At 49.0% G+C, this 23668-nt stretch overlaps 1 protein-coding gene across 10 annotated transcripts in view; it reads right to left on the bottom strand.

The window, feature by feature from the left end:
* LOC110530753 (rho GTPase-activating protein 12) overlaps window positions 1-23668 on the bottom strand; it is a 112493-nt gene that overhangs the window by 21593 nt on the left and 67232 nt on the right. For 5 of the 10 annotated variants that reach the window (XM_036986461.1, XM_036986460.1, XM_036986463.1 and 2 more), the window contains 8 exons: window positions 22360-22503; window positions 21948-22079; window positions 19956-20165; window positions 17264-17344; window positions 9823-9957; window positions 7723-7791; window positions 6420-6500; window positions 435-496 (listed from right to left, as the gene is read on the bottom strand). In XM_036986461.1, coding sequence (XP_036842356.1) covers window positions 435-496; window positions 6420-6500; window positions 7723-7791; window positions 9823-9957; window positions 17264-17344; window positions 19956-20165; window positions 21948-22079; window positions 22360-22503 — 914 coding nt within the window. The remainder of the gene's footprint in view (window positions 1-434; window positions 497-6419; window positions 6501-7722; window positions 7792-9822; window positions 9958-17263; window positions 17345-19955; window positions 20166-21947; window positions 22080-22359; window positions 22504-23668) is intronic. The other 5 variants (XM_036986465.1, XM_036986464.1, XM_036986467.1 and 2 more) reach the window with 5 other exon arrangements.

The raw sequence follows: 23668 nt of genomic DNA, 5'->3' as shown, positions 1-23668 counted from the left end.
TTCTGAGGGTGTTCTCATCCTGTTTCTATCCTAGTCCAGTACAACTCACCCTACGTTCTGAGGGTGTTCTCATCCTGTTTCTATCCTAGTCCAGTACAACTCACCCTACTTTCTGAGGGTGTTCTCATCCTGTTTCGATCCTAGCCCAGTACAACTCACCCTACTTTCTGAGGGTGTTCTCATCCTGTTTCTATCCTAGTCCAGTACAACTCAGCCTACCTTCGGAGGGTGTACTCATCCTGTTTCTATCCTAGCCCAGTACAACTCACCCTACTTTCTGAGGGTGTTATCATCCTGTTTCTATCCTAGTCCAGTACAACTCACCCTACTTTCTGATGGTGTTTTCATCCTGTTTCGATCCTATCCCAGTACAACTCACCCTACTTTCCGAGGGTGTTCTCATCCTGTTTCTATCCTTGTCCAGTACAACTCACCGTACTTTCTTTCCATGCTCAGTGATCTTGGTCACGTTGAGAATACCACACTTCTCCGAAGGCTGCAGAGAAACAAAGAGAGAAGTCATCATCACTTGAAGACAGGGCCAGACACAACTGACAGGGAAAAAAAAGCAAGACAGTCTGTGTCCCAAATGACACCGCATGTCCTATATAGTGCACTACTTTTGACCAAAAGTAGTGCACTATGTAGGGAATAGGGTGCCATATGGGACACAGACACGCAACAAGCAGACCAAACAAACAGAGACAGAAAGCAGCGTTACAGTAGAGACAGAAAGCAGTGTTACAGTAGAGACAGAAAGCAGCGCTACTGTAGAGAGACAGAAAGCAGCGTTACAGTAGAGACAGAAAGCAGCGTTACAGTAGAGACAGAAAGCAGTGTTACAGTAGAGACAGAAAGCAGCGTTACAGTAGAGAGACAGAAAGCAGCGCTACAATAGAGACAGAAAGCAGCGTTACAGTAGAGACAGAAAGCAGTGTTACAGTAGAGACAGAAAGCAGCGTTACAGTAGAGACAGAAAGCACCGTTACAGTAGAGACAGAAAGCAGTGTTACAGTAGAGACAGAAAGCAGCGTTACAATAGAGACAGAAAGCAGCGTTACAGTAGAGACAGAAAGCAGCATTACAGTAGAGAGACAGAAAGCAGCGTTAGTGTAGAGAGACAGAAAGCAGCGTTACAATAGAGACAGAAAGCAGCGTTACAGTAGAGACAGAAAGCAGCGTTACAGTAGAGAGACAGAAAGCAGCGTTACAGTAGAGACAGAAAGCAGCGTTACAGTAGAGACAGAAAGCAGTGTTACAGTAGAGAGACAGAAAGCAGCGCTACAATAGAGACAGAAAGCAGCGTTACAGTAGAGAGACAGAAAGCAGTGTTACAGTAGAGACAGAAAGCAGCGTTACAGTAGAGACAGAAAGCAGCGTTACAGTAGAGAGACAGAAAGCAGCGTTAGTGTAGAGACAGAAAGCAGCATTACAGTAGAGACAGAAAGCAGCGTTACAGTAGAGACAGAAAGCAGCGTTACAGTAGAGAGACAGAAAGCAGCGTTAGTGTAGAGAGACAGAAAGCAGCATTACAGTAGAGACAGAAAGCAGCGTTACAGTAGAGAGACAGAAAGCAGCATTACAGTAGAGACAGAAAGCAGCGTTACAGTAGAGAGACAGAAAGCAGTGTTACAGTAGAGAGACAGAAAGCAGCATTACAGTAGAGACAGAAAGCAGCGTTACAGTAGAGAGACAGAAAGCAGCGTTACAGTAGAGACAGAAAGCAGCGTTACTGTAGAGACAGAAAGCAGTGTTACAGTAGAGACAGAAAGCAGTGTTACAGTAGAGACAGAAAGCAGCGTTACAGTAGAGAGACAGAAAGCAGCGTTACAGTAGAGACAGAAAGCAGCGTTACAATAGAGACAGAAAGCAGCGTTACAATAGAGAGACAGAAAGCAGCGTTACAGTAGAGACAGAAAGCAGCGTTACAGTAGAGACAGAAAGCAGCGTTACAGTAGAGAGACAGAAAGCAGCGTTACAGTAGAGACAGAAAGCAGCGTTACAGTAAAGACAGAAAGCAGTGTTACAGTAGAGACAGAAAGCAGTGCTACAGTAGAGACAGAAAGCAGCGTTACAGTAGAGACAGAAAGCAGCGTTACAGTAGAGACAGAAAGCAGTGTTACAGTAGAGACAGAAAGCAGTGCTACAGTAGAGACAGAAAGCAGCGTTACAGTAGAGACAGAAAGCAGCGTTACAGTAGAGACAGAAAGCAGCGTTACAGTAGAGACAGAAAGCAGTGTTACAGTAGAGACAGAAAGCAGCGTTACAGTAGAGACAGAAAGCAGTGTTACAGTAGAGACAGAAAGCAGTGCTACAGTAGAGACAGAAAGCAGCGTTACAGTAGAGACAGAAAGCAGCGTTACAGTAGAGACAGAAAGCAGTGTTACAGTAGAGACAGAAAGCAGCGTTACAGTAGAGAGACAGAAAGCAGTGTTACAGTAGAGACAGAAAGCAGTGTTACTGTAGAGAGACAGAAAGCAGCGTTACAGTAGAGACAGAAAGCAGCGTTACAGTAGAGACAGAAAGCAGCGTTACAGTAGAGACAGAAAGCAGCGTTACTGTAGAGAGACAGAAAGCAGCGTTACAGTAGAGACAGGAAGCAGCGTTACAATAGAGAGACAGAAAGCAGCGTTACAGTAGAGACAGGAAGCAGCGTTACAATAGAGAGACAGAAAGCAGCGTTACAGTAGAGACAGGAAGCAGCGTTACAATAGAGAGACAGAAAGCAGCGTTACTGTAGAGACAGAAAGCAGCGTTACAATAGAGAGACAGAAAGCAGCGTTACTGTAGAGACAGAAAGCAGCGTTACAATAGAGAGACAGAAAGCAGCGTTACAGTAGAGACAGGAAGCAGCGTTACAGTAGAGACAGAAAGCAGCGTTACAGTAGAGACAGAAAGCAGCGCTACAGTAGAGACAGAAAGCAGTGTTACAGTAGAGACAGAAAGCAGCGTTACAGTAGAGACAGAAAGCAGTGTTACAGTAGAGAGACAGAAAGCAGCGTTACTGTAGAGACAGAAAGCAGCATTACAGTAAAGACAGAAAGCAGCGTTACAGTAGAGACAGAAAGCAGCGTTACAGTAGAGACAGAAAGCAGCGTTACAGTAGAGAGACAGAAAGCAGCGTTACAGTAGAGACAGAAAGCAGCGTTACAGTAGAGAGACAGAAAGCAGCGTTACTGTAGAGAGACAGAAAGCAGTGTTACAGTAGAGACAGAAAGCAGCGTTACAGTAGAGAGACAGAAAGCAGCGTTACAGTAGAGACAGAAAGCAGCGTTACAGTAAAGACAGAAAGCAGCGTTACAGTAGAGACAGAAAGCAGCGTTACAGTAGAGACAGGAAGCAGCGTTACAGTAGAGACAGAAAGCAGTGTTACAGTAGAGACAGAAAGCAGCGTTACAGTAGAGACAGAAAGCAGCGTTACAGTAGAGAGACAGAAAGCAGCGTTAGTGTAGAGACAGAAAGCAGTGTTACAGTAGAGACAGAAAGCAGCGTTACAGTAGAGACAGAAAGCAGTGTTACAGTAGAGACAGAAAGCAGCGTTACAGTAGAGACAGAAAGCAGTGTTACTGTAGAGACAGAAAGCAGCGTTACAGTAGAGACAGAAAGCAGCGTTACAATAGAGAGACAGAAAGCAGCGTTACTGTAGAGACAGAAAGCAGCGTTACAGTAGAGACAGAAAGCAGTGTTACAGTAGAGACAGAAAGCAGCGTTACAGTAGAGACAGAAAGCAGTGTTACAGTAGAGACAGACAGCAGTGTTACAGTAGAGACAGAAAGCAGCGTTACAGTAGAGACAGAAAGCAGCGTTACAGTAGAGACAGAAAGCAGCGTTACAGTAGAGACAGAAAGCAGCGTTACTGTAGAGACAGAAAGCAGCGTTACAGTAGAGACAGAAAGCAGCGTTACAGTAGAGACAGAAAGCAGCGTTACAGTAGAGACAGAAAGCAGCGTTACAGTAGAGACAGAAAGCAGCGTTACTGTAGAGACAGAAAGCAGCGTTACAGTAGAGACAGAAAGCAGCATTACAGTAGAGACAGAAAGCAGCGTTACAATAGAGAGACAGAAAGCAGCGTTACTGTAGAGACAGAAAGCAGCATTACAGTAAAGACAGAAAGCAGCGTTACAGTAGAGAGACAGAAAGCAGCGTTACAATAGAGACAGAAAGCAGCGTTACAGTAGAGACAGAAAGCAGTGTTACAGTAGAGACAGAAAGCAGCGTTACAGTAGAGACAGAAAGCAGTGTTACAGTAGAGACAGAAAGCAGCATTACAGTAAAGACAGAAAGCAGCGTTACAGTAGAGACAGAAAGCAGTGTTACAGTAGAGACAGAAAGCAGCGTTACTGTAGAGACAGAAAGCAGCGTTACAGTAGAGACAGAAAGCAGTGTTACAGTAGAGACAGAAAGCAGCGTTACAGTAGAGACAGAAAGCAGTGTTACAGTAGAGACAGAAAGCAGTGTTACAGTAGAGACAGAAAGCAGCGTTACAGTAGAGACAGAAAGCAGCGTTAGTGTAGAGACAGAAAGCAGCGCTACAGTAGAGACAGAAAGCAGCGTTACAGTAGAGACAGAAAGCAGCGTTACAGTAGAGAGACAGAAAGCAGCGTTACAGTAGAGACAGAAAGCACCGTTACAGTAGAGACAGAAAGCAGTGTTACTGTAGAGAGACAGAAAGCAGTGTTACAGTAGAGACAGAAAGCAGCGTTACAGTAGAGACAGAAAGCAGCGTTACAGTAGAGACAGAAAGCACCGTTACAGTAGAGACAGAAAGCAGTGTTACAGTAGAGACAGAAAGCAGCGTTACAGTAGAGACAGAAAGCACCGTTACAGTAGAGACAGAAAGCAGTGTTACAGTAGAGACAGAAAGCAGTGTTACAGTAGAGACAGAAAGCAGCGTTACAGTAGAGACAGAAAGCAGCGTTAGTGTAGAGACAGAAAGCAGCGCTACAGTAGAGACAGAAAGCAGCGTTACAGTAGAGACAGAAAGCAGCGTTACAGTAGAGAGACAGAAAGCAGCGTTACAGTAGAGACAGAAAGCACCGTTACAGTAGAGACAGAAAGCAGCGTTACTGTAGAGACAGGAAGCAGCGTTACAGTAGAGACAGGAAGCAGCGTTACAGTAGAGAGACAGAAAGCAGCGTTAGTGTAGAGACAGAAAGCAGTGTTACAGTAGAGACAGAAAGCAGCGTTACAGTAGAGACAGAAAGCAGCGTTACAGTAGAGACAGAAAGCAGCGTTACAGTAGAGAGACAGAAAGCAGCGTTAGTGTAGAGACAGAAAGCAGCGTTACTGTAGAGACAGAAAGCAGCGTTACAGTAGAGAGACAGAAAGCAGCGTTACAGTAGAGAGACAGAAAGCAGCGTTACTGTAGAGACAGAAAGCAGCGTTACAGTAGAGACAGAAAGCAGTGTTACAGTAGAGACAGAAAGCAGTGCTACAGTAGAGACAGAAAGCAGCGTTACTGTAGAGACAGAAAGCAGTGTTACAGTAGAGACAGAAAGCAGTGTTACAGTAGAGACAGAAAGCAGTGTTACAGTAGAGACAGAAAGCAGCGTTACTGTAGAGACAGAAAGCAGCGTTACAGTAGAGACAGAAAGCAGCGTTACAGTAGAGACAGAAAGCAGCGTTACAGTAGAGACAGAAAGCAGTGTTACAGTAGAGACAGAAAGCAGTGTTACAGTAGAGACAGAAAGCAGCGTTACAGTAGAGACAGAAAGCAGCGCTACAGTAGAGACAGGAAGCAGCGCTACAGTAGAGACAGGAAGCAGAAAAAACACAGCAAAACAACCCATTTTCTGAATTGAAAAATAGATTTCCCCACAGCTCAGTCTGTGTTACTGTCATCATCACCGTGATCATCATCACCGGGATCATCACCAGGATCATCATCATCACCGGGACCATCATCATCACCGGGATCATCATCATCACCGGGATCATCATCATCACCGGGATCATCATCTCCACCGGGATCATCACCAGGATCATCATCATCACCGGGATCATCACCGGGATCATCACCGGGATCATCACCATCACCGGGATCATCATCATCACCGTGATCATCATCATCATCACCGTGATCATCATCATCATCATCACCGTGATCATCATCATCATCACCGTGATCATCATCATCATCACCGGGATCATCACCAGGATCATCACCGGGATCATCATCATCACCGGGATCATCACCGGGATCATCATCATCACCGTGATCATCATCACCGTGATCATCATCATCATCACCGTGATCATCAGCCTCGTCACCATTGAAGACAGCAACTGAGAAAAGGCCAAAAGGCCGTGGCTGGTCGACAAGTATGGAAGTCAGGAAGCCAGACACAGTTCAGGGAAGGGGGAGAGGAGTATACAGAGAACAGAGCACAGAGCACGGAGCAGGAGAGGGGGATACTAACGGAGGTAGGGGGCTTGGGGGACGAGGGGCCTGAGGAGGCTGAGTCTGGAGAGCCAGGGACCATGGGGCCCAACGCACCGTCCTAGTAATCAGAATGACAACAACACCGACTAATTACTACAGAGAACTGCAGAGACTGGGTTCAAATAATATTTAAAATCTTTCAAATAGTTTTAGCGTTTGCTTTAGCCTGCCTGGAGTGTTAGATGGGCGGAGTTTGAACTTTGGCGCCAGGCAAGTTCAATCAAGCACATAGAAAGTATTTGTAAAGATTTTAAATAGTATTTGAACCCAGGTCTGCAGAGACTACCATGGTTACCGGGGAAAACCAACACATAAGGAATGAGCGTTTACATGGACACCAAGAGTTGAGGAAATGGTTGAATGTTAATTAGGTATTTTTTAAATAACAATTAAACCATGCACGCAATGACAGGATATGACACATTTCAATGAAGGAAGCTCAAATCACACTAGTGACAGAGAAAGGAGAGGTTGATATCGTCAGGCTCGTATCACTACTAGATTATAGAAACCAAACAAGTGATCATTGGGCCATGAGAGGTGATCATTGGGCCATGATAGGTGATCATTGGGCCACGATAGGTGATCATTGGGCCACGAGAGGTGATCATTGGGCCACGAGAGGTGATCATTGGGCCACGAGAGGTGATCATTGGGCCACGAGAGGTGATCATTGGGCCACGAGAGGTGATCATTGGGCCACGAGAGGTGATCATTGGGCCACGAGAGGTGATCATTGGGCCACGAGAGGTGATCATTGGGCCACGAGAGGTGATCATTGGGCCACGAGAGGTGATCATTGGGCCATGAGAGGTGATCATTGGGCCATGAGAGGTGATCATTGGGCCATGAGAGGTGATCATTGGGCCATGAGAGGTGATCATTGGGCCATGAGAGGTGATCATGTGAATCAGAAGAGCAGGAATTAAAAGGGAAAGAGCAGCACTCAGTGATGGCAACAAGGAAAGTGATTGGTCTGATTTGATGAGCTCATTCAGTGATCATCATGCTAGACTAAGAGGTGGGCAGCTCCCGTCCTCAAGGTCCTGATTGGTGTCACAGTGTTGCCCCAGCTAACACACCTGACCCCAATAATCACCTAATCAGGGTCTTCAGTTTAGAACGCAATGTGATTAATCAGCTGTGTTTGATAGGATGGAGAAGAAGAGTTACACCAATCAGGCCCTGGAGGACTGAAGTTGTCCACCCATGTGCAAAATGATTGGCTGCTGGGATTTGAAGGCAGGGTGTATAGGGCACGGAGGGAGGGGGGCACTGACTTGTGTCTGTCTGTAGGGGTGGGGGCGACCAGAGCCTGTACGGAAACGCCTGATGTTTTTGATGAGCCGCTGCAGAACAGAATCATGAGTCTACAGTGAGTCTACAGTGAGACTACAGTGTGAGTCTACAGTGAGACTACAGTGTGAGTCTACAGTGAGACTACAGTGTGTCTACAGTGTGTCTACAGTGTGAGTCTACAGTGAGACTACAGTGTGTCTACAGTGTGTCTACAGTGAGAGTCTACAGTGAGAGTCTACAGTGAGAGTCTACAGTGAGTCTACAGTGTGAGTCTACAGTGAGTCTACAGTGTGAGTCTACAGTGTGAGTCTACAGTGTGAGTCTACAGTGAGTCTACAGTGTGAGTCTACAGTGTGAGTCTACAGTGTGAGTCTACAGTGTGAGTCTACAGTATGTCTACAGTATGTCTACAGTGAGTCTACAGTGTGAGTCTACAGTGAGTCTACAGTGTGAGTCTACAGTATGTCTACAGTATGTCTACAGTGAGTCTACAGTGTGAGTCTACAGTGAGTCTACAGTGAGTCTACAGTGTGAGTCTACAGTGTGTCTACAGTGTGAGTCTACAGTGTGAGTCTACAGTATGTCTACAGTATGTCTACAGTGAGTCTACAGTGTGAGTCTACAGTGAGTCTACAGTGTGAGTCTACAGTGTGAGTCTACAGTGTGAGTCTACAGTATGTCTACAGTGTGTCTACAGTGTGAGTCTACAGTGTGTCTACAGTGAGTCTACAGTGTGAGTCTACAGTGAGTCTACAGTGTGAGTCTACAGTGAGTCTACAGTGTGAGTCTACAGTGTGAGTCTACAGTGAGTCTACAGTGTGTCTACAGTGTGAGTCTACAGTGTGTCTACAGTGAGTCTACAGTGTGGCTACAGTGTGAGTCTACAGTGAGTCTACAGTGTGAGTCTACAGTGAGTCTACAGTATGTCTACAGTATGTCTACAGTATGTCTACAGTATGTCTACAGTGTGAGTCTACAGTGTGAGTCTACAGTGAGTCTACAGTGAGTCTACAGTGTGAGTCTACAGTGAGTCTACAGTGTGAGTCTACAGTGAGTCTACAGTGTGAGTCTACAGTGAGTCTACAGTGTGAGTCTACAGTGAGTCTACAGTGAGTCTACAGTATGTCTACAGTATGTCTACAGTATGTCTACAGTGTGAGTCTACAGTGAGTCTACAGTGAGTCTACAGTGTGAGTCTACAGTGAGTCTACAGTGTGAGTCTACAGTGAGTCTACAGTGTGAGTCTACAGTGTGAGTCTACAGTGAGTCTACAGTGTGTCTACAGTGTGAGTCTACAGTGTGTCTACAGTGAGTCTACAGTGTGGCTACAGTGTGAGTCTACAGTGAGTCTACAGTGTGAGTCTACAGTGAGTCTACAGTATGTCTACAGTATGTCTACAGTATGTCTACAGTATGTCTACAGTGTGAGTCTACAGTGTGAGTCTACAGTGTGAGTCTACAGTGAGTCTACAGTGTGAGTCTACAGTGTGAGTCTACAGTGTGTCTACAGTGAGTCTACAGTGAGTCTACAGTGTGAGTCTACAGTGTGTCTACAGTGTGTCTACAGTGTGTCTACAGTGTGAGTCTACAGTGAGTCTACAGTGTGTCTACAGTGAGTCTACAGTGAGTCTACAGTGTGAGTCTACAGTGAGTCTACAGTGAGTCTACAGTGTGAGTCTACAGTGTGTCAGTGCAACCCGATTCCCAACTGTGACGCCAGCTGTGTTTGACACACGGGGAACCTCCCATCCTAAACACACTCACAGGGCAAGATACTTCAGAGACCTGGTTGGAAGAGAAACGATAGCTATGGAATTAGAGTTGTAGGAAGTGCATCCGTTTTGCTGCGGAAGTCTGGAGATGGATATTAGCAACAGGCTACACACGTCTCAAATGACTCTGCTGAATCTCAGTCACTATTTCCAGTCTGCATCCCAAATAGGATCCTATCCTTCACATAGTGCACTACTACCAGAGACCACTCCTACGGGTCCTGTTCAAAAGCAGTGGACTATATAGGGAATAACATTTGAGACACAGGCAGAGTGGCTGAGCGGGCCGTGACAGGGCGTCTGTCTCACCGTGTCGTTGGCGTCCAGCACGTTGCTGCTGTTTCCCCACTTGGTCAGGACGATGGGCTCCACATGTTTCCTATCCAGACTGTGGCTCTTAGGGGTCCGGTCCCCTCCACCAGGTAGAGGGGGGGAGTGTTGGTACTGCAGAGAGGAGAGAGGAGGGGGGAGTGTTGGTACTGCAGAGAGGAGAGAGGAGGGAGGAGAGAGGAGGGAGGAGTGTCGGTACTGCAGAGAGGAGAGAGGAGGGAGGAGAGAGGAGGGGGGAGTGTTGGTACTGCAGAGAGGAGTGAGGAGGGAGGAGAGAGGAGGGAGGAGTGTCGGTACTGCAGAGAGGAGAGAGGAGGGGGGAGTGTTGGTACTGCAGAGAGGAGAGTTGGTACTGCAGAGAGGAGAGAGGAGAGAAGAGAGAGGAGGGGGGAGTGTTGGTACTGCAGAGAGGAGAGTTGGTACTGCAGAGAGGAGAGAGGAGAGAAGAGAGAGGAGGGGGGAGTGTTGGTACTGCAGAGAGGAGAGAGGAGAGAAGAGGGGGGAGTGTTGGTACTGCAGAGAGGAGAGTTGGTACTGCAGAGAGGAGAGAGGAGAGAAGAGAAGAGAGAGGAGGGGGGAGTGTTGGTACTGCAGAGAGGAGAGAGGAGGTGTTGGTACTGCAGAGAGGAGAGTTGGTACTGCAGCGAGGAGAGAGGAGGGGGGAGTGTTGGTACTGCAGAGAGGAGAGAGGAGGGGGGAGTGTTGGTACTGCAGAGAGGAGAGAGGAGGGAGGAGTGTTGGTACTGCAGAGAGGAGAGAGGAGGGGGGAGTGTTGGTACTGCAGAGAGGAGAGTTGGTACTGCAGAGAGGAGAGAGGAGAGAAGAGAAGAGAGAGGAGGGGGGAGTGTTGGTACTGCAGAGAGGAGAGAGGAGGAGGGGGGGTGTTGGTACTGCAGAGAGGAGAGAGGAGGGGGGAGTGTTGGTACTGCAGAGAGGAGAGAGGAGGGGGGAGTGTTGGTACTGCAGAGAGGAGAGTTGGTACTGCAGAGAGGAGAGAGGAGGGGGGAGTGTTGGTACTGCAGAGAGGAGTGTTGGTACTGCAGAGAGGAGAGTTGGTACTGCAGCGAGGAGAGAGGAGGGGGGAGTGTTGGTACTGCAGAGAGGAGAGAGGAGGGGGGAGTGTTGGTACTGCAGAGAGGAGAGAGGAGGGGGGAGTGTTGGTACTGCAGAGAGGAGAGTTGGTACTGCAGAGAGGAGAGAGGAGGGGGGAGTGTTGGTACTGCAGAGAGGAGTGTTGGTACTGCAGAGAGGAGAGTTGGTACTGCAGAGAGGAGAGAGGAGAGAAGAGAGAGGAGGGGGGAGTGTTGGTACTGCAGAGAGGAGAGAGGAGAGAAGAGAGAGGAGGGGGGAGTGTTGGTACTGCAGAGAGGAGAGAGGAGAGAAGAGAGAGGAGGGGGGAGTGTTGGTACTGCAGAGAGGAGAGAGGAGTGTTGGTACTGCAGAGAGGAGAGTTGGTACTGCAGAGAGGAGTGTTGGTACTGCAGAGAGGAGAGTTGGTACTGCAGAGAGGAGAGAGAAGAGAAGAGAGAGGAGGGGGGAGTGTTGGTACTGCAGAGAGGAGAGAGGAGTGTTGGTACTGCAGAGAGGAGAGAGGAGAGAGGAGGGGGGAGTGTTGGTACTGCAGAGAGGAGAGAGGAGAGAAGAGAAGAGAGAGGAGGGGGGGGTGTTGGTACTGCAGAGAGGAGAGAGGAGAGAAGAGAAGAGAGAGGAGGGGGGAGTGTTGGTACTGCAGAGAGGAGAGAGGAGGGGGGGGTGTTGGTACTGCAGAGAGGAGAGTTGGTACTGCAGAGAGGAGAGAGGAGAGAGGAGAGAGGAGGGGGGAGTGTTGGTACTGCAGAGAGGAGAGAGGAGAGAAGAGAAGAGAGAGGAGGGGGGAGAGTTGGTACTGCAGAGAAGAGAGAGGAGGGGGGGGGTGTTGGTACTGCAGAGAGGAGAGAGGAGGGGGGGGGTGTTGGTACTGCAGAGAGGAGAGTTGGTACTGCAGCGAGGAGAGAGGAGAGAGGAGGGGGGAGTGTTGGTACTGCAGAGAGGAGAGAGGAGAGAAGAGAAGAGAGAGGAGGGGGGAGAGTTGGTACTGCAGAGAGGAGAGAGGAGGGGGGGGGGTGTTGGTACTGCAGAGAGGAGAGTTGGTACTGCAGCGAGGAGAGAGGAGGGGGGAGTGTTGGTACTGCAGAGAGGAGAGAGGAGGGGGGAGTGTTGGTACTGCAGAGAGGAGAGTTGGTACTGCAGAGAGGAGAGAGGAGGGGGGAGTGTTGGTACTGCAGAGAGGAGTGTTGGTACTGCAGAGAGGAGAGTTGGTACTGCAGAGAGGAGAGAGGAGAGAAGAGAGAGGAGGGGGGAGTGTTGGTACTGCAGAGAGGAGAGAGGAGAGAAGAGAGAGGAGGGGGGAGTGTTGGTACTGCAGAGAGGAGAGAGGAGAGAGGAGGGGGGAGTGTTGGTACTGCAGAGAGGAGAGAGGAGAGAAGAGAGAGGAGGGGGGAGAGTTGGTACTGCAGAGAGGAGAGAGGAGTGTTGGTACTGCAGAGAGGAGAGAGGAGGGGGGAGTGTTGGTACTGCAGAGAGGAGAGAGGAGAGTTGGTACTGCAGAGAGGAGAGTTGGTACTGCAGAGAGGAGAGAGGAGAGAAGAGAGAGGAGGGGGGAGTGTTGGTACTGCAGAGAGGAGAGAGGAGAGAAGAGAGAGGAGGGGGGAGTGTTGGTACTGCAGAGAGGAGAGAGGAGAGAAGAGAGAGGAGGGGGGAGAGTTGGTACTGCAGAGAGGAGAGAGGAGTGTTGGTACTGCAGAGAGGAGAGAGGAGGGGGGAGTGTTGGTACTGCAGAGAGGAGAGAGGAGAGTTGGTACTGCAGAGAGGAGAGTTGGTACTGCAGAGAGGAGAGAAGAGAGAGGAGGGGGGAGTGTTGGTACTGCAGAGAGGAGAGAGGAGAGAAGAGAGAGGAGGGGGGAGTGTTGGTACTGCAGAGAGGAGAGAGGAGTGTTGGTACTGCAGAGAGGAGAGTTGGTACTGCAGAGAGGAGAGAGAAGAGAAGAGAGAGGAGGGGGGAGTGTTGGTACTGCAGAGAGGAGAGAGGAGAGAGGAGGGGGGAGTGTTGGTACTGCAGAGAGGAGAGAGGAGAGAAGAGAAGAGAGAGGAGGGGGGAGTGTTGGTACTGCAGAGAGGAGAGAGGAGGGGGGGGTGTTGGTACTGCAGAGAGGAGAGAGGAGAGAGGAGGGGGGAGTGTTGGTACTGCAGAGAGGAGAGAGGAGAGAAGAGAAGAGAGAGGAGGGGGGGGGGTGTTGGTACTGCAGAGAAGAGAGAGGAGGGGGGAGTGTTGGTACTGCAGAGAGGAGAGAGGAGGGGGGGGTGTTGGTACTGCAGAGAGGAGAGTTGGTACTGCAGAGAGGAGAGAGGAGAGAAGAGAAGAGAGAGGAGGGGGGAGAGTTGGTACTGCAGAGAGGAGAGAGGAGGGGGGGGGTGTTGGTACTGCAGAGAGGAGAGAGGAGGGGGGAGTGTTGGTACTGCAGAGAGAAGAGTTGGTACTGCAGAGAGGAGAGAGGAGGGGGGGGTGTTGGTACTGCAGAGAGGAGAGAGGAGGGGGGAGTGTTGGTACTGCAGAGAGAAGAGTTGGTACTGCAGAGAGGAGAGAGGAGGGGGGGGTGTTGGTACTGCAGAGAGAAGAGTTGGTACTGCAGAGAGGAGAGAGGAGGGGGGGGTGTTGGTACTGCAGAGAGGAGAGAGGAGGGGGGAGTGTTGGTACTGCAGAGAGAAGAGTTGGTACTGCAGAGAGGAGAGAGGAGGGGGGAGTGTTGGTACTGCAGAGAGGAGAGAGGAGAGAGGAGGGGGGAGTGTTGGTACTGCAGAGAGGAGAGAGGAGGGGGGAGTGTTGGTACTGCAGAGAGGAGAGTTGGTACTGCAGAGAGGAGAGAGGAGAGGGGAGTGTTGGTACTGCAGAGAGGAGAGTTGGTACTGCAGAGAGGAGAGAGGAGAGGGGAGTGTTGGTACTGCAGAGAGGAGAGAGGAGAGGGGAGTGTTGGTACTGCAGAGAGGAGAGAGGAGAGGAGGGGGGAGTGTTGGTACTGCAGAGAGGAGAGAGGAGAGGGGAGTGTTGGTACTGCAGAGAGGAGAGTTGGTACTGCAGAGAGGAGAGAGGAGAGAAGAGAGAGGAGGGGGGAGTGTTGGTACTGCAGAGAGGAGAGAGGAGAGTTGGTACTGCAGAGAGGAGAGAGGAGAGAAGAGAGAGGAGGGGGGAGTGTTGGTACTGCAGAGAGGAGAGAGGAGAGTTGGTACTGCAGAGAGGAGAGAGGAGAGTTGGTACTGCAGAGAGGAGAGAGGAGAGTTGGTACTGCAGAGAGGAGAGAGGAGAGTTGGTACTGGAGAGAGGAGAGAGGAGGGGGGAGTGTTGGTACTGCAGAGAGGAGAGAGGAGGGGGGAGTGTTGGTACTGCAGAGAGGAGAGTTGGTACTGCAGAGAGGAGAGAGGAGGGGGGAGTGTTGGTACTGCAGAGAGGAGTGTTGGTACTGCAGAGAGGAGAGTTGGTACTGCAGAGAGGAGAGAGGAGAGAAGAGAGAGGAGGGGGGAGTGTTGGTACTGCAGAGAGGAGAGAGGAGAGAAGAGAGAGGAGGGGGGAGTGTTGGTACTGCAGAGAGGAGAGAGGAGAGAGGAGGGGGGAGTGTTGGTACTGCAGAGAGGAGAGAGGAGAGAAGAGAGAGGAGGGGGGAGAGTTGGTACTGCAGAGAGGAGAGAGGAGTGTTGGTACTGCAGAGAGGAGAGAGGAGGGGGGAGTGTTGGTACTGCAGAGAGGAGAGAGGAGAGTTGGTACTGCAGAGAGGAGAGTTGGTACTGCAGAGAGGAGAGAGGAGAGAAGAGAGAGGAGGGGGGAGTGTTGGTACTGCAGAGAGGAGAGAGGAGAGAAGAGAGAGGAGGGGGGAGTGTTGGTACTGCAGAGAGGAGAGAGGAGAGAAGAGAGAGGAGGGGGGAGAGTTGGTACTGCAGAGAGGAGAGAGGAGTGTTGGTACTGCAGAGAGGAGAGAGGAGGGGGGAGTGTTGGTACTGCAGAGAGGAGAGAGGAGAGTTGGTACTGCAGAGAGGAGAGTTGGTACTGCAGAGAGGAGAGAAGAGAGAGGAGGGGGGAGTGTTGGTACTGCAGAGAGGAGAGAGGAGAGAAGAGAGAGGAGGGGGGAGTGTTGGTACTGCAGAGAGGAGAGAGGAGTGTTGGTACTGCAGAGAGGAGAGTTGGTACTGCAGAGAGGAGAGAGAAGAGAAGAGAGAGGAGGGGGGAGTGTTGGTACTGCAGAGAGGAGAGAGGAGAGAGGAGGGGGGAGTGTTGGTACTGCAGAGAGGAGAGAGGAGAGAAGAGAAGAGAGAGGAGGGGGGAGTGTTGGTACTGCAGAGAGGAGAGAGGAGGGGGGGGTGTTGGTACTGCAGAGAGGAGAGAGGAGAGAGGAGGGGGGAGTGTTGGTACTGCAGAGAGGAGAGAGGAGAGAAGAGAAGAGAGAGGAGGGGGGGGGTGTTGGTACTGCAGAGAAGAGAGAGGAGGGGGGAGTGTTGGTACTGCAGAGAGGAGAGAGGAGGGGGGAGTGTTGGTACTGCAGAGAGGAGAGAGGAGAGGAGGGGGGGGTGTTGGTACTGCAGAGAGGAGAGAGGAGGGGGGGGTGTTGGTACTGCAGAGAGGAGAGTTGGTACTGCAGAGAGGAGAGAGGAGAGAAGAGAAGAGAGAGGAGGGGGGAGAGTTGGTACTGCAGAGAGGAGAGAGGAGGGGGGGGGTGTTGGTACTGCAGAGAGGAGAGAGGAGGGGGGAGTGTTGGTACTGCAGAGAGAAGAGTTGGTACTGCAGAGAGGAGAGAGGAGGGGGGGGTGTTGGTACTGCAGAGAGGAGAGAGGAGGGGGGAGTGTTGGTACTGCAGAGAGAAGAGTTGGTACTGCAGAGAGGAGAGAGGAGGGGGGGGTGTTGGTACTGCAGAGAGAAGAGTTGGTACTGCAGAGAGGAGAGAGGAGGGGGGGGTGTTGGTACTGCAGAGAGGAGAGAGGAGGGGGGAGTGTTGGTACTGCAGAGAGAAGAGTTGGTACTGCAGAGAGGAGAGAGGAGGGGGGAGTGTTGGTACTGCAGAGAGGAGAGAGGAGAGAGGAGGGGGGAGTGTTGGTACTGCAGAGAGGAGAGAGGAGGGGGGAGTGTTGGTACTGCAGAGAGGAGAGTTGGTACTGCAGAGAGGAGAGAGGAGAGGGGAGTGTTGGTACTGCAGAGAGGAGAGTTGGTACTGCAGAGAGGAGAGAGGAGAGGGGAGTGTTGGTACTGCAGAGAGGAGAGAGGAGAGGGGAGTGTTGGTACTGCAGAGAGGAGAGAGGAGAGGAGGGGGGAGTGTTGGTACTGCAGAGAGGAGAGAGGAGAGGGGAGTGTTGGTACTGCAGAGAGGAGAGTTGGTACTGCAGAGAGGAGAGAGGAGAGAAGAGAGAGGAGGGGGGAGTGTTGGTACTGCAGAGAGGAGAGAGGAGAGTTGGTACTGCAGAGAGGAGAGAGGAGAGAAGAGAGAGGAGGGGGGAGTGTTGGTACTGCAGAGAGGAGAGAGGAGAGTTGGTACTGCAGAGAGGAGAGAGGAGAGTTGGTACTGCAGAGAGGAGAGAGGAGAGTTGGTACTGCAGAGAGGAGAGAGGAGAGTTGGTACTGGAGAGAGGAGAGGGGAGGGGGGAGTGTTGGTACTGCAGAGAGAAGAGAGGAGAGTTGGTACTGCAGAGAGGAGAGAGGAGAGTTGGTACTGGAGAGAGGAGAGGGGAGGGGGGAGTGTTGGTACTGCAGAGAGAAGAGAGGAGAGTTGGTACTGCAGAGAGGAGAGAGGAGAGGAGGGGGGAGTGTTGGTACTGCAGAGAGGAGAGAGGAGAGGAGTGTTGGTACTGCAGAGAGGAGAGAGGAGGGGGGGAGTGTTGGTACTGCAGAGAGGAGTGAGGAGGGGAGGGGGGAGTGTTGGTACTGCAGAGAGGAGAGAGGAGAGAGGAGAGGGGAGTGTTGGTACTGCAGAGAGGAGAGAGGAGAGGAGGGGGGAGTGTTGGTACTGCAGAGAGGAGAGAGGAGGGGGGGAGTGTTGGTACTGCAGAGAGGAGTGAGGAGGGAGGAGAGAGGAGGGAGGAGTGTCGGTACTGCAGAGAGGAGAGAGGAGGGGGGAGTGTTGGTACTGCAGAGAGGAGTGAGGAGGGGAGGGGGGAGTGTTGGTACTGCAGAGAGGAGAGAGGAGAGAGGAGAGGGGAGTGTTGGTACTGCAGAGAGGAGAGAGGAGAGGAGGGGGGAGTGTTGGTACTGCAGAGAGGAGAGAGGAGGGGGGGAGTGTTGGTACTGCAGAGAGGAGTGAGGAGGGGGGAGTGTTGGTACTGCAGAGAGGAGAGAGGAGTGAATACCTTGGGGGACAATCAATGAAACCATTGAACTGAAACAGTGAGGTAGAGTAGAGGGCCGTACCTTGGGCAGCTCCCACTCTGACCTGGAGCCATCAGCACTGTAGTAGTATGGTCTGCCCTGTTCATCCACATGCTTTATCCACTGGAAACACACACACGGGAGATGAGATACACCAGGTTACTAGACTATGACGTTCAAAAACACAGAAATGTCTCTCTTTTGTCAGCGGTCTATGAGCCATGCTAAATATGTGATAGTAGTGTGGTCAAGTCTAAGTGAAATATAGACATTCCACGTGACAGTACAGACGTCTGTAAATCAGCCGAGAGAGATCAATAGAGAGAGAGATCAATAGAGAGAGAGAGATCAATAGAGAGAGAGAGATCAATAGAGAGAGAGAGATCAATAGAGAGAGAGAGATCAATAGAGAGAGAGATCGAGAGAGATCAATAGAGAGAGAGAGATCAATAGAGAGAGAGAGATCGAGAGAGATCAATAGAGAGAGAGAGATCAATAGAGAGAGAGAGATCAATAGAGAGAGAGATCGAGAGAGATCAATAGAGAGAGAGAGATCGAGAGAGATCAATAGAGAGAGAGAGATCAATAGAGAGAGAGAGATCAATAGAGAGAGAGATCGAGAGAGATCAATAGAGAGAGAGAGATCGAGAGAGATCAATAGAGAGAGATCGAGAGAGATCAATAGAGAGAGAGAGAGATCAATAGAGAGGGAGATCAAGAGAGAGGGAGAGAGAGATTAAGAAAAATAGAGCGATCAAGAGAGAGAGAAATCAATAGTGAGCAAGAGATCAAGAGAGAGGGAGATCAAGAGAGAGAGCGATAGAGAGAGAGATCAAGAGAGAGATCAAGAGAGAGGGAGATCAAGAGAGAGAGCGATAGAGAGAGAGATCAAGAGAGAGATCAAGAGAGAGATCAAGAAAGAGCGATAGAGAGAGAGAGATCGAGAGAAAGAGAGCGATCAAGAGAGAGAGCGATCAAGAGAGAGATCACTAGTGTTAGAGATCCAGAGAGATCAATAGAGAGTAGAGGTCGACCGATTATGTTTTTTCAACACCGATACCGATTATTGGAGGACCAAAAAAGCCGATACAAATTATTATTTTTTATTTATTTGTAATAATGACAATTACAACAATACTGAATGAACACTTATTTTAACTTAATATAATACATTAATAAAATCAATTTAGCCTCAAGTAAATAATGAAACATGTTCAATTTGGTTTAAATAATGCAAAAACACAGTGTTGGAGAAGAAAGTAAAAGTGCAATATGTGCCATGTAAGAAAGCTAACGTTTAAGTTCCTTGCTCAGAACATGAGAACATATGAAAGCTGGTGGTTCCTTTTAACATGAGTCTTCAATATTCCCAGATAAGAAGTTTTAGGTTGTAGTTATTATAGGAATTATAGGACTATTTCCCTCTATACCATTTGTATTTCATTAACCTTTGACTATTAGACGTTCTTATAGGCACTTTAGTATTGCCTGTGTAACAGTATAGCTTCCGTCCCTCTCCTCGCTCCTCCCTGGGCTCGAACCAGCAACACAACGAAAACAGCCACGCTCGAAACAGCGTTACCCATGCAGAGCAAGGGCAACAACCACAGGCTCAGAGCAAGTGACGTTTGAAACGCTATTAGCGCGCGCTAACTAGGCAGCCATTTCACTTCGGTCACACCAGCCTCATCTCAGGAGTTGATAGGTTTGAAGTCATAAACAGATAGGCTTGAAGTCATAAACAGATAGGCTTGAAGTCATAAACAGCGCAATGCTTGGCGCACAACGAAGAGCTGCTGGCAAAACGCACGAAAGTGGTTTGAATGAATGTTTACTCGCCTGCTTCTGCCTACCACCGCTCAGTCAGATACTTAGATACTTGTATGCTCAGTCAGATTATATGCAACTCAGGACACGCTAGATAATATCTAGTAATATCATCAACCATGTGTAGTTAACTAGTGATTATGATTGATTGTTTTTTATAAGTTTAATGCTAGCTAGCAACTTACCTTCGCTTACTGCATTCGCGTAACAGGCAGTCTCCTTGTGGAGTGCAACGAGAGAGAGGCAGGTCGTTATTGCGTTGGACTAGTTAACTGTAAGGTTGCAAGATTGGATCCCCCGAGCTGACAAGATGCAAATCTGTTGTTCTGCCCCTGAACAGGCAGTTAAACCACCGTTCCTAGGCCGTCATTGAAAATAAGAATGTGTTCTTAACTGACTTGCCAAGTTAAATAAAAAAATAAAAAATACAAGTTTTAAATCGGCACGATTGTTATGAAAACTTGAAATCGGCCCTAATTAAATCGGCCATCCCGATTAATCGGTCGACCTCTAATAGAGAGAGATCAAGAGAGCGAGAGAGATCAAGAGAGCAAGAGAGATCAAGAGAGCAAAAGAGAGCAAGAGAGATCAAGAGAGCAAGAGAGATCAAGAGAGAGAGAGACCAAGATAGAGATCAAGAGAGAGAGAGACCAAGATAGAGAGAGAGATCAAGAGAGAGAGAGACCAAGATAGAGAGAGACCAAGATAGAAAGAGACCAAGAGAGGGAGAGAGATCAAGAGAAAGAGAGCGATCAAGAGAAATTGAGCGATCAAGAGAGATAAATAGAGATCAATAGAGATCAACAGAGAGAGATCAACAGAGAGAGAGATCAACAGAGAGAGAGAGATCAACAGAGAGAGAGAGATCAACAGAGAGAGAGAGATCAACAGAAAGAGACCCCGGTACCTTCTCATTAGTATAATCACTGACATACAGAGTGTGTCCATGCTCATCCAGCTCTTCTGACCAACCCCGGGGCGGGTAGCCGTACTGGCTGTCTGATTGGCTAGAATACGTGCTGTGGCAGTTGTCCTCCAACAACAGAGGCTGGAACGGACCAATGGACAGCGAGAGGAGAGGAAGGAAGGACGGGGAGAGAGAGAGCGGCGGAGTCGTCTATGATTAGGGAGGGAAACGGGAGAGGGAGGAGAGAGAGGGAAACGGGAGAGGGAGGAGAGAGGGAAACGGGACAGAGAGGGAGAGAGGGAAGGAGGGAAACGGGACAGGGAGGGAAACGGGACAGGGAGGGAAACGGGAGAGGGAGGAAACGGGACAGGGAGGGAGAGGCAGAGAGAAAGGGAGAGAGGGAGGAGAGAGAGAGGGTCAGAGATAAATAGAGCGAGAGAAGGACCAATCACCATTGAATTACGTATGCACAGAGAATAGAAAGCACCAATCAGCAGTCATCATGAATCACAGTCCTCTAAGAACGAGACATTTACAACACAGTAAAGCACCAGTCCTGGGTTCAAATACTGGAACATCTGTTCTCGTCTGGGATGTTGGCAATGAGGCCCCTTTAACTGGCTTCGTACTGGTCACAGAGACATACAAATGGTATCCACAAGTTCATCTGACTCTGGGAAGGAAGATAAAAGGGCCTCAATGCCAAAATCCTGAAGTACCCCTTTAAGTTACATCACAGCTGGGAAACGAGGCCTAGATGTTTAGATGATCCCTTTAAGTTACATCACAGCTGGGAAACTAGGCCTAGATGTTTAGATGATCCCTTTAAGTTACATCACAGCTGGGAAACGAGGCCTAGATGTTTAGATGATCCCTTTAAGTTACATCACAGCTGGGAAACGAGGCCTAGACGTTTAGATGATCCCTTTAAGTTACATCACAGCTGGGAAACGAGGCCTAGATGTTTAGATGATCCCTTTAAGTTACATCACAGCTGGGAAACTAGGCCTAGATGTTTAGATGATCCCTTTAAGTTACATCACAGCTGGGAAACGAGGCCTAGATGTTTAGATGATCCGTCACGGGGAGGCCTGAAGTACACCTTTAAAGAAAAACTCAGCTCAAAAACTCAGCTTAAAAATAGTTTCTGTATTTTCTTCATTAGTCCACTGATACAGTCCCAAAATGTACTGCATGTCGTCTTCATCATCATGATGACGTGGTCGGTGACACTTCACTTCTTGAAAGTCCGATATCTTAAAACCTTGACTGCTGACACGCAAAACACTTGTGGGTTTTATCATCACTGGATAAATGAAGAAAATGTCAAGAGATTGTATTTGAGTGGAGTTTCCCTTAAAGTGTATTAAGGCAGGAAAATTAAATCAAGCACAGGTACATTTAAAAAAAAAAAAATGACTTCAAATAGTACTTGAACCCAGGGGTGTGAAAGCACAGAGAGTTGAAGACGGCAGGAACATCGAAGCACCCGACTCAGTCTGAACACGGTTACTGGGTGTGGCCAGACAGAGGATACTGCAGAATACAAACATCTACTGCTGCAGTAACAGCAAACTAATGAGGATGGGACCAGTTTCACAGTTTGAGGAGCACCGACTGCATCTGGCCACAAGGTGGCAGTGTGGTGCTATTATCATCATTCTAGAGAACAAAATGTACTGTGATCCTGCCGGAACGCAGCAGTGATTCTTTCTGGCTAATGTGTTTGAGAACACAAGCACATACACCTCATGACTTTTCATAAATGTGCTTGAATTTGCTTGTTTCTGTACCTAAGTGTGTGCTTGAGTAACTGTGTGTGTGTGTGTGTGTGTGTGTGTGTGTAAGTGTAAGTGTGTGTGTGTGTGTGTAAGTGTGTGTGTTTGAGTAAGTGTGAGCGTGTGTGTTTGAGTAAGTGTGTGTGTGCGTGCGAGCGTGTGTGTGTGTGTGTGCGAGCGTGCGTGTGTTTCCAACACATGTCCCAGTACATACCTCCGTCTCCCCAGTGCTATTGCTGTGGGATTCCCCCCGGCTGCTGCCACTACTGGCGTCTCTGGCTCGGGGAGGTTTCCATGTCCTCTCCTGGGTGGAACGGTTGAAGTAGAACTGTCTGCCGCTCTGGTCCTTCAAATGGAATTCAAAATCTTTGTCCATTACAATATTTAATCAAATTGACATTTGTCTTCGGCTCGTGGTTAAAAACAGTCAAATGACATATAAACACAGATCAGACAACATCATATAGAATCATTCCCAAATGGCACCCTACTCCCCATTTAGTGCACTACTTTTGACCAGAGCCCTATGGGCCCTGTAGTGCACTAAATATGTAATAGGGTTCCATTTGGGACGCACCCAGAGACGATAGCGAAGCTACACAATCCATGACGGTAGTAGTACAGACCTTGTGGGCCTCCCAGTCCCCCAGGACATGCTGTGGGAAGTTGGAGGAGTCGGGGGGCAGGCTGGTCCCAGAGATCTTCAGCTCCTGCAGGTTAGTGTAGACAGGAGACTCAGGACGACCACCCTGACCCGGCAGAGAAACAGTCTGGAGGAGAGGAGAGGAGAGAGATATTGGTTGGTAAATTAGATTTTTAATTTTACAATGACAGCCTACCCCGGATGGCACTGGGCCAATTGTGCACCGCCCTATGGGACTGCCGAACAGGGCCGTTTGTGATGCAGCCCGAGATCGAACCAGGATCCGTAGCAACACCTCTAACACTGAGATGGAGTGCCTTATACCGCTGCGCCACTCAGGAGCCCTAAATACATGAATGACTTGTCTTAATGTTGACGTGAGCCACACAAACTCTTGAGAGAGAAACAGAACGGACAGACAGCGTAATGAATAGTTTACCTGATGAGGAATAATAACTCCGGGCACTACAGAATGAATCCTAACATCATCAGGTGCAGGTCAGCCCTCACGAATAACCCACCTTAGCCATTTGATCCCTGCTTCATTGAAAGAGGGAATTATTTAATAAAGACATAAATTATTTGGCTGTACTTGCAATGTAGCAGGGTGGCCAACCTTCCTCCAGGAGATTACAGCGGAGCTACAGAGGGTGCAGGCTTTTTCTCCTGCCCTGCTCGAACACACAACAATGTAAAAAAAAAAACAATTGCTCAACAGGACCTTGATAAGCTGACTCTGGTGTGTTTGAGCCGGGTTGTGTCAAAAGCCTGCTCACCCAGTGTCTCTCCAGTGTTGACGGACCACATGTGTTTCATACAGTAGGATATATCAGTAGGTTATGAGTACAGTATTTTACCTGCGTTTCATACAGTAGGATATCAGTAGGTTATGAGCACAGTATTTTACCTGTGTTTCATACAGTAGGATATCAGTAGGTTATGAGCACAGTATTTTACCTGCGTTTCATACAGTAGGATCTCAGTAGGTTATGAGCACAGTATTTTACCTGCGTTTCATACAGTAGGATCTCAGTAGGTTATGAGCACAGTATTTTACCTGTGTTTCATACAGTAGGATCTCAGTAGGTTATGAGCACAGTATTTTACCTGCGTTTCATACAGTAGGATATCAGTAGGTTATGAGTGCAGTATTTTACCTGCGTTTCATACAGTAGGATATCAGTAGGTTATGAGCACAGTATTTTACCTGTGTTTCATACAGTAGGATATCAGTAGGTTATGAGTGCCGTATTTGACCTGCGTTTCATACAGTAGGATATCAGTAGGTTATG

The sequence above is a fragment of the Oncorhynchus mykiss genome, chromosome 8 (assembly GCF_013265735.2).
Source record: "Oncorhynchus mykiss isolate Arlee chromosome 8, USDA_OmykA_1.1, whole genome shotgun sequence".
NCBI lineage: Eukaryota > Metazoa > Chordata > Actinopteri > Salmoniformes > Salmonidae > Oncorhynchus > Oncorhynchus mykiss.
The sequence above is the reverse complement of the archived record's forward strand: the minus strand, read 5'-3'. Positions and strand labels throughout refer to the sequence as shown.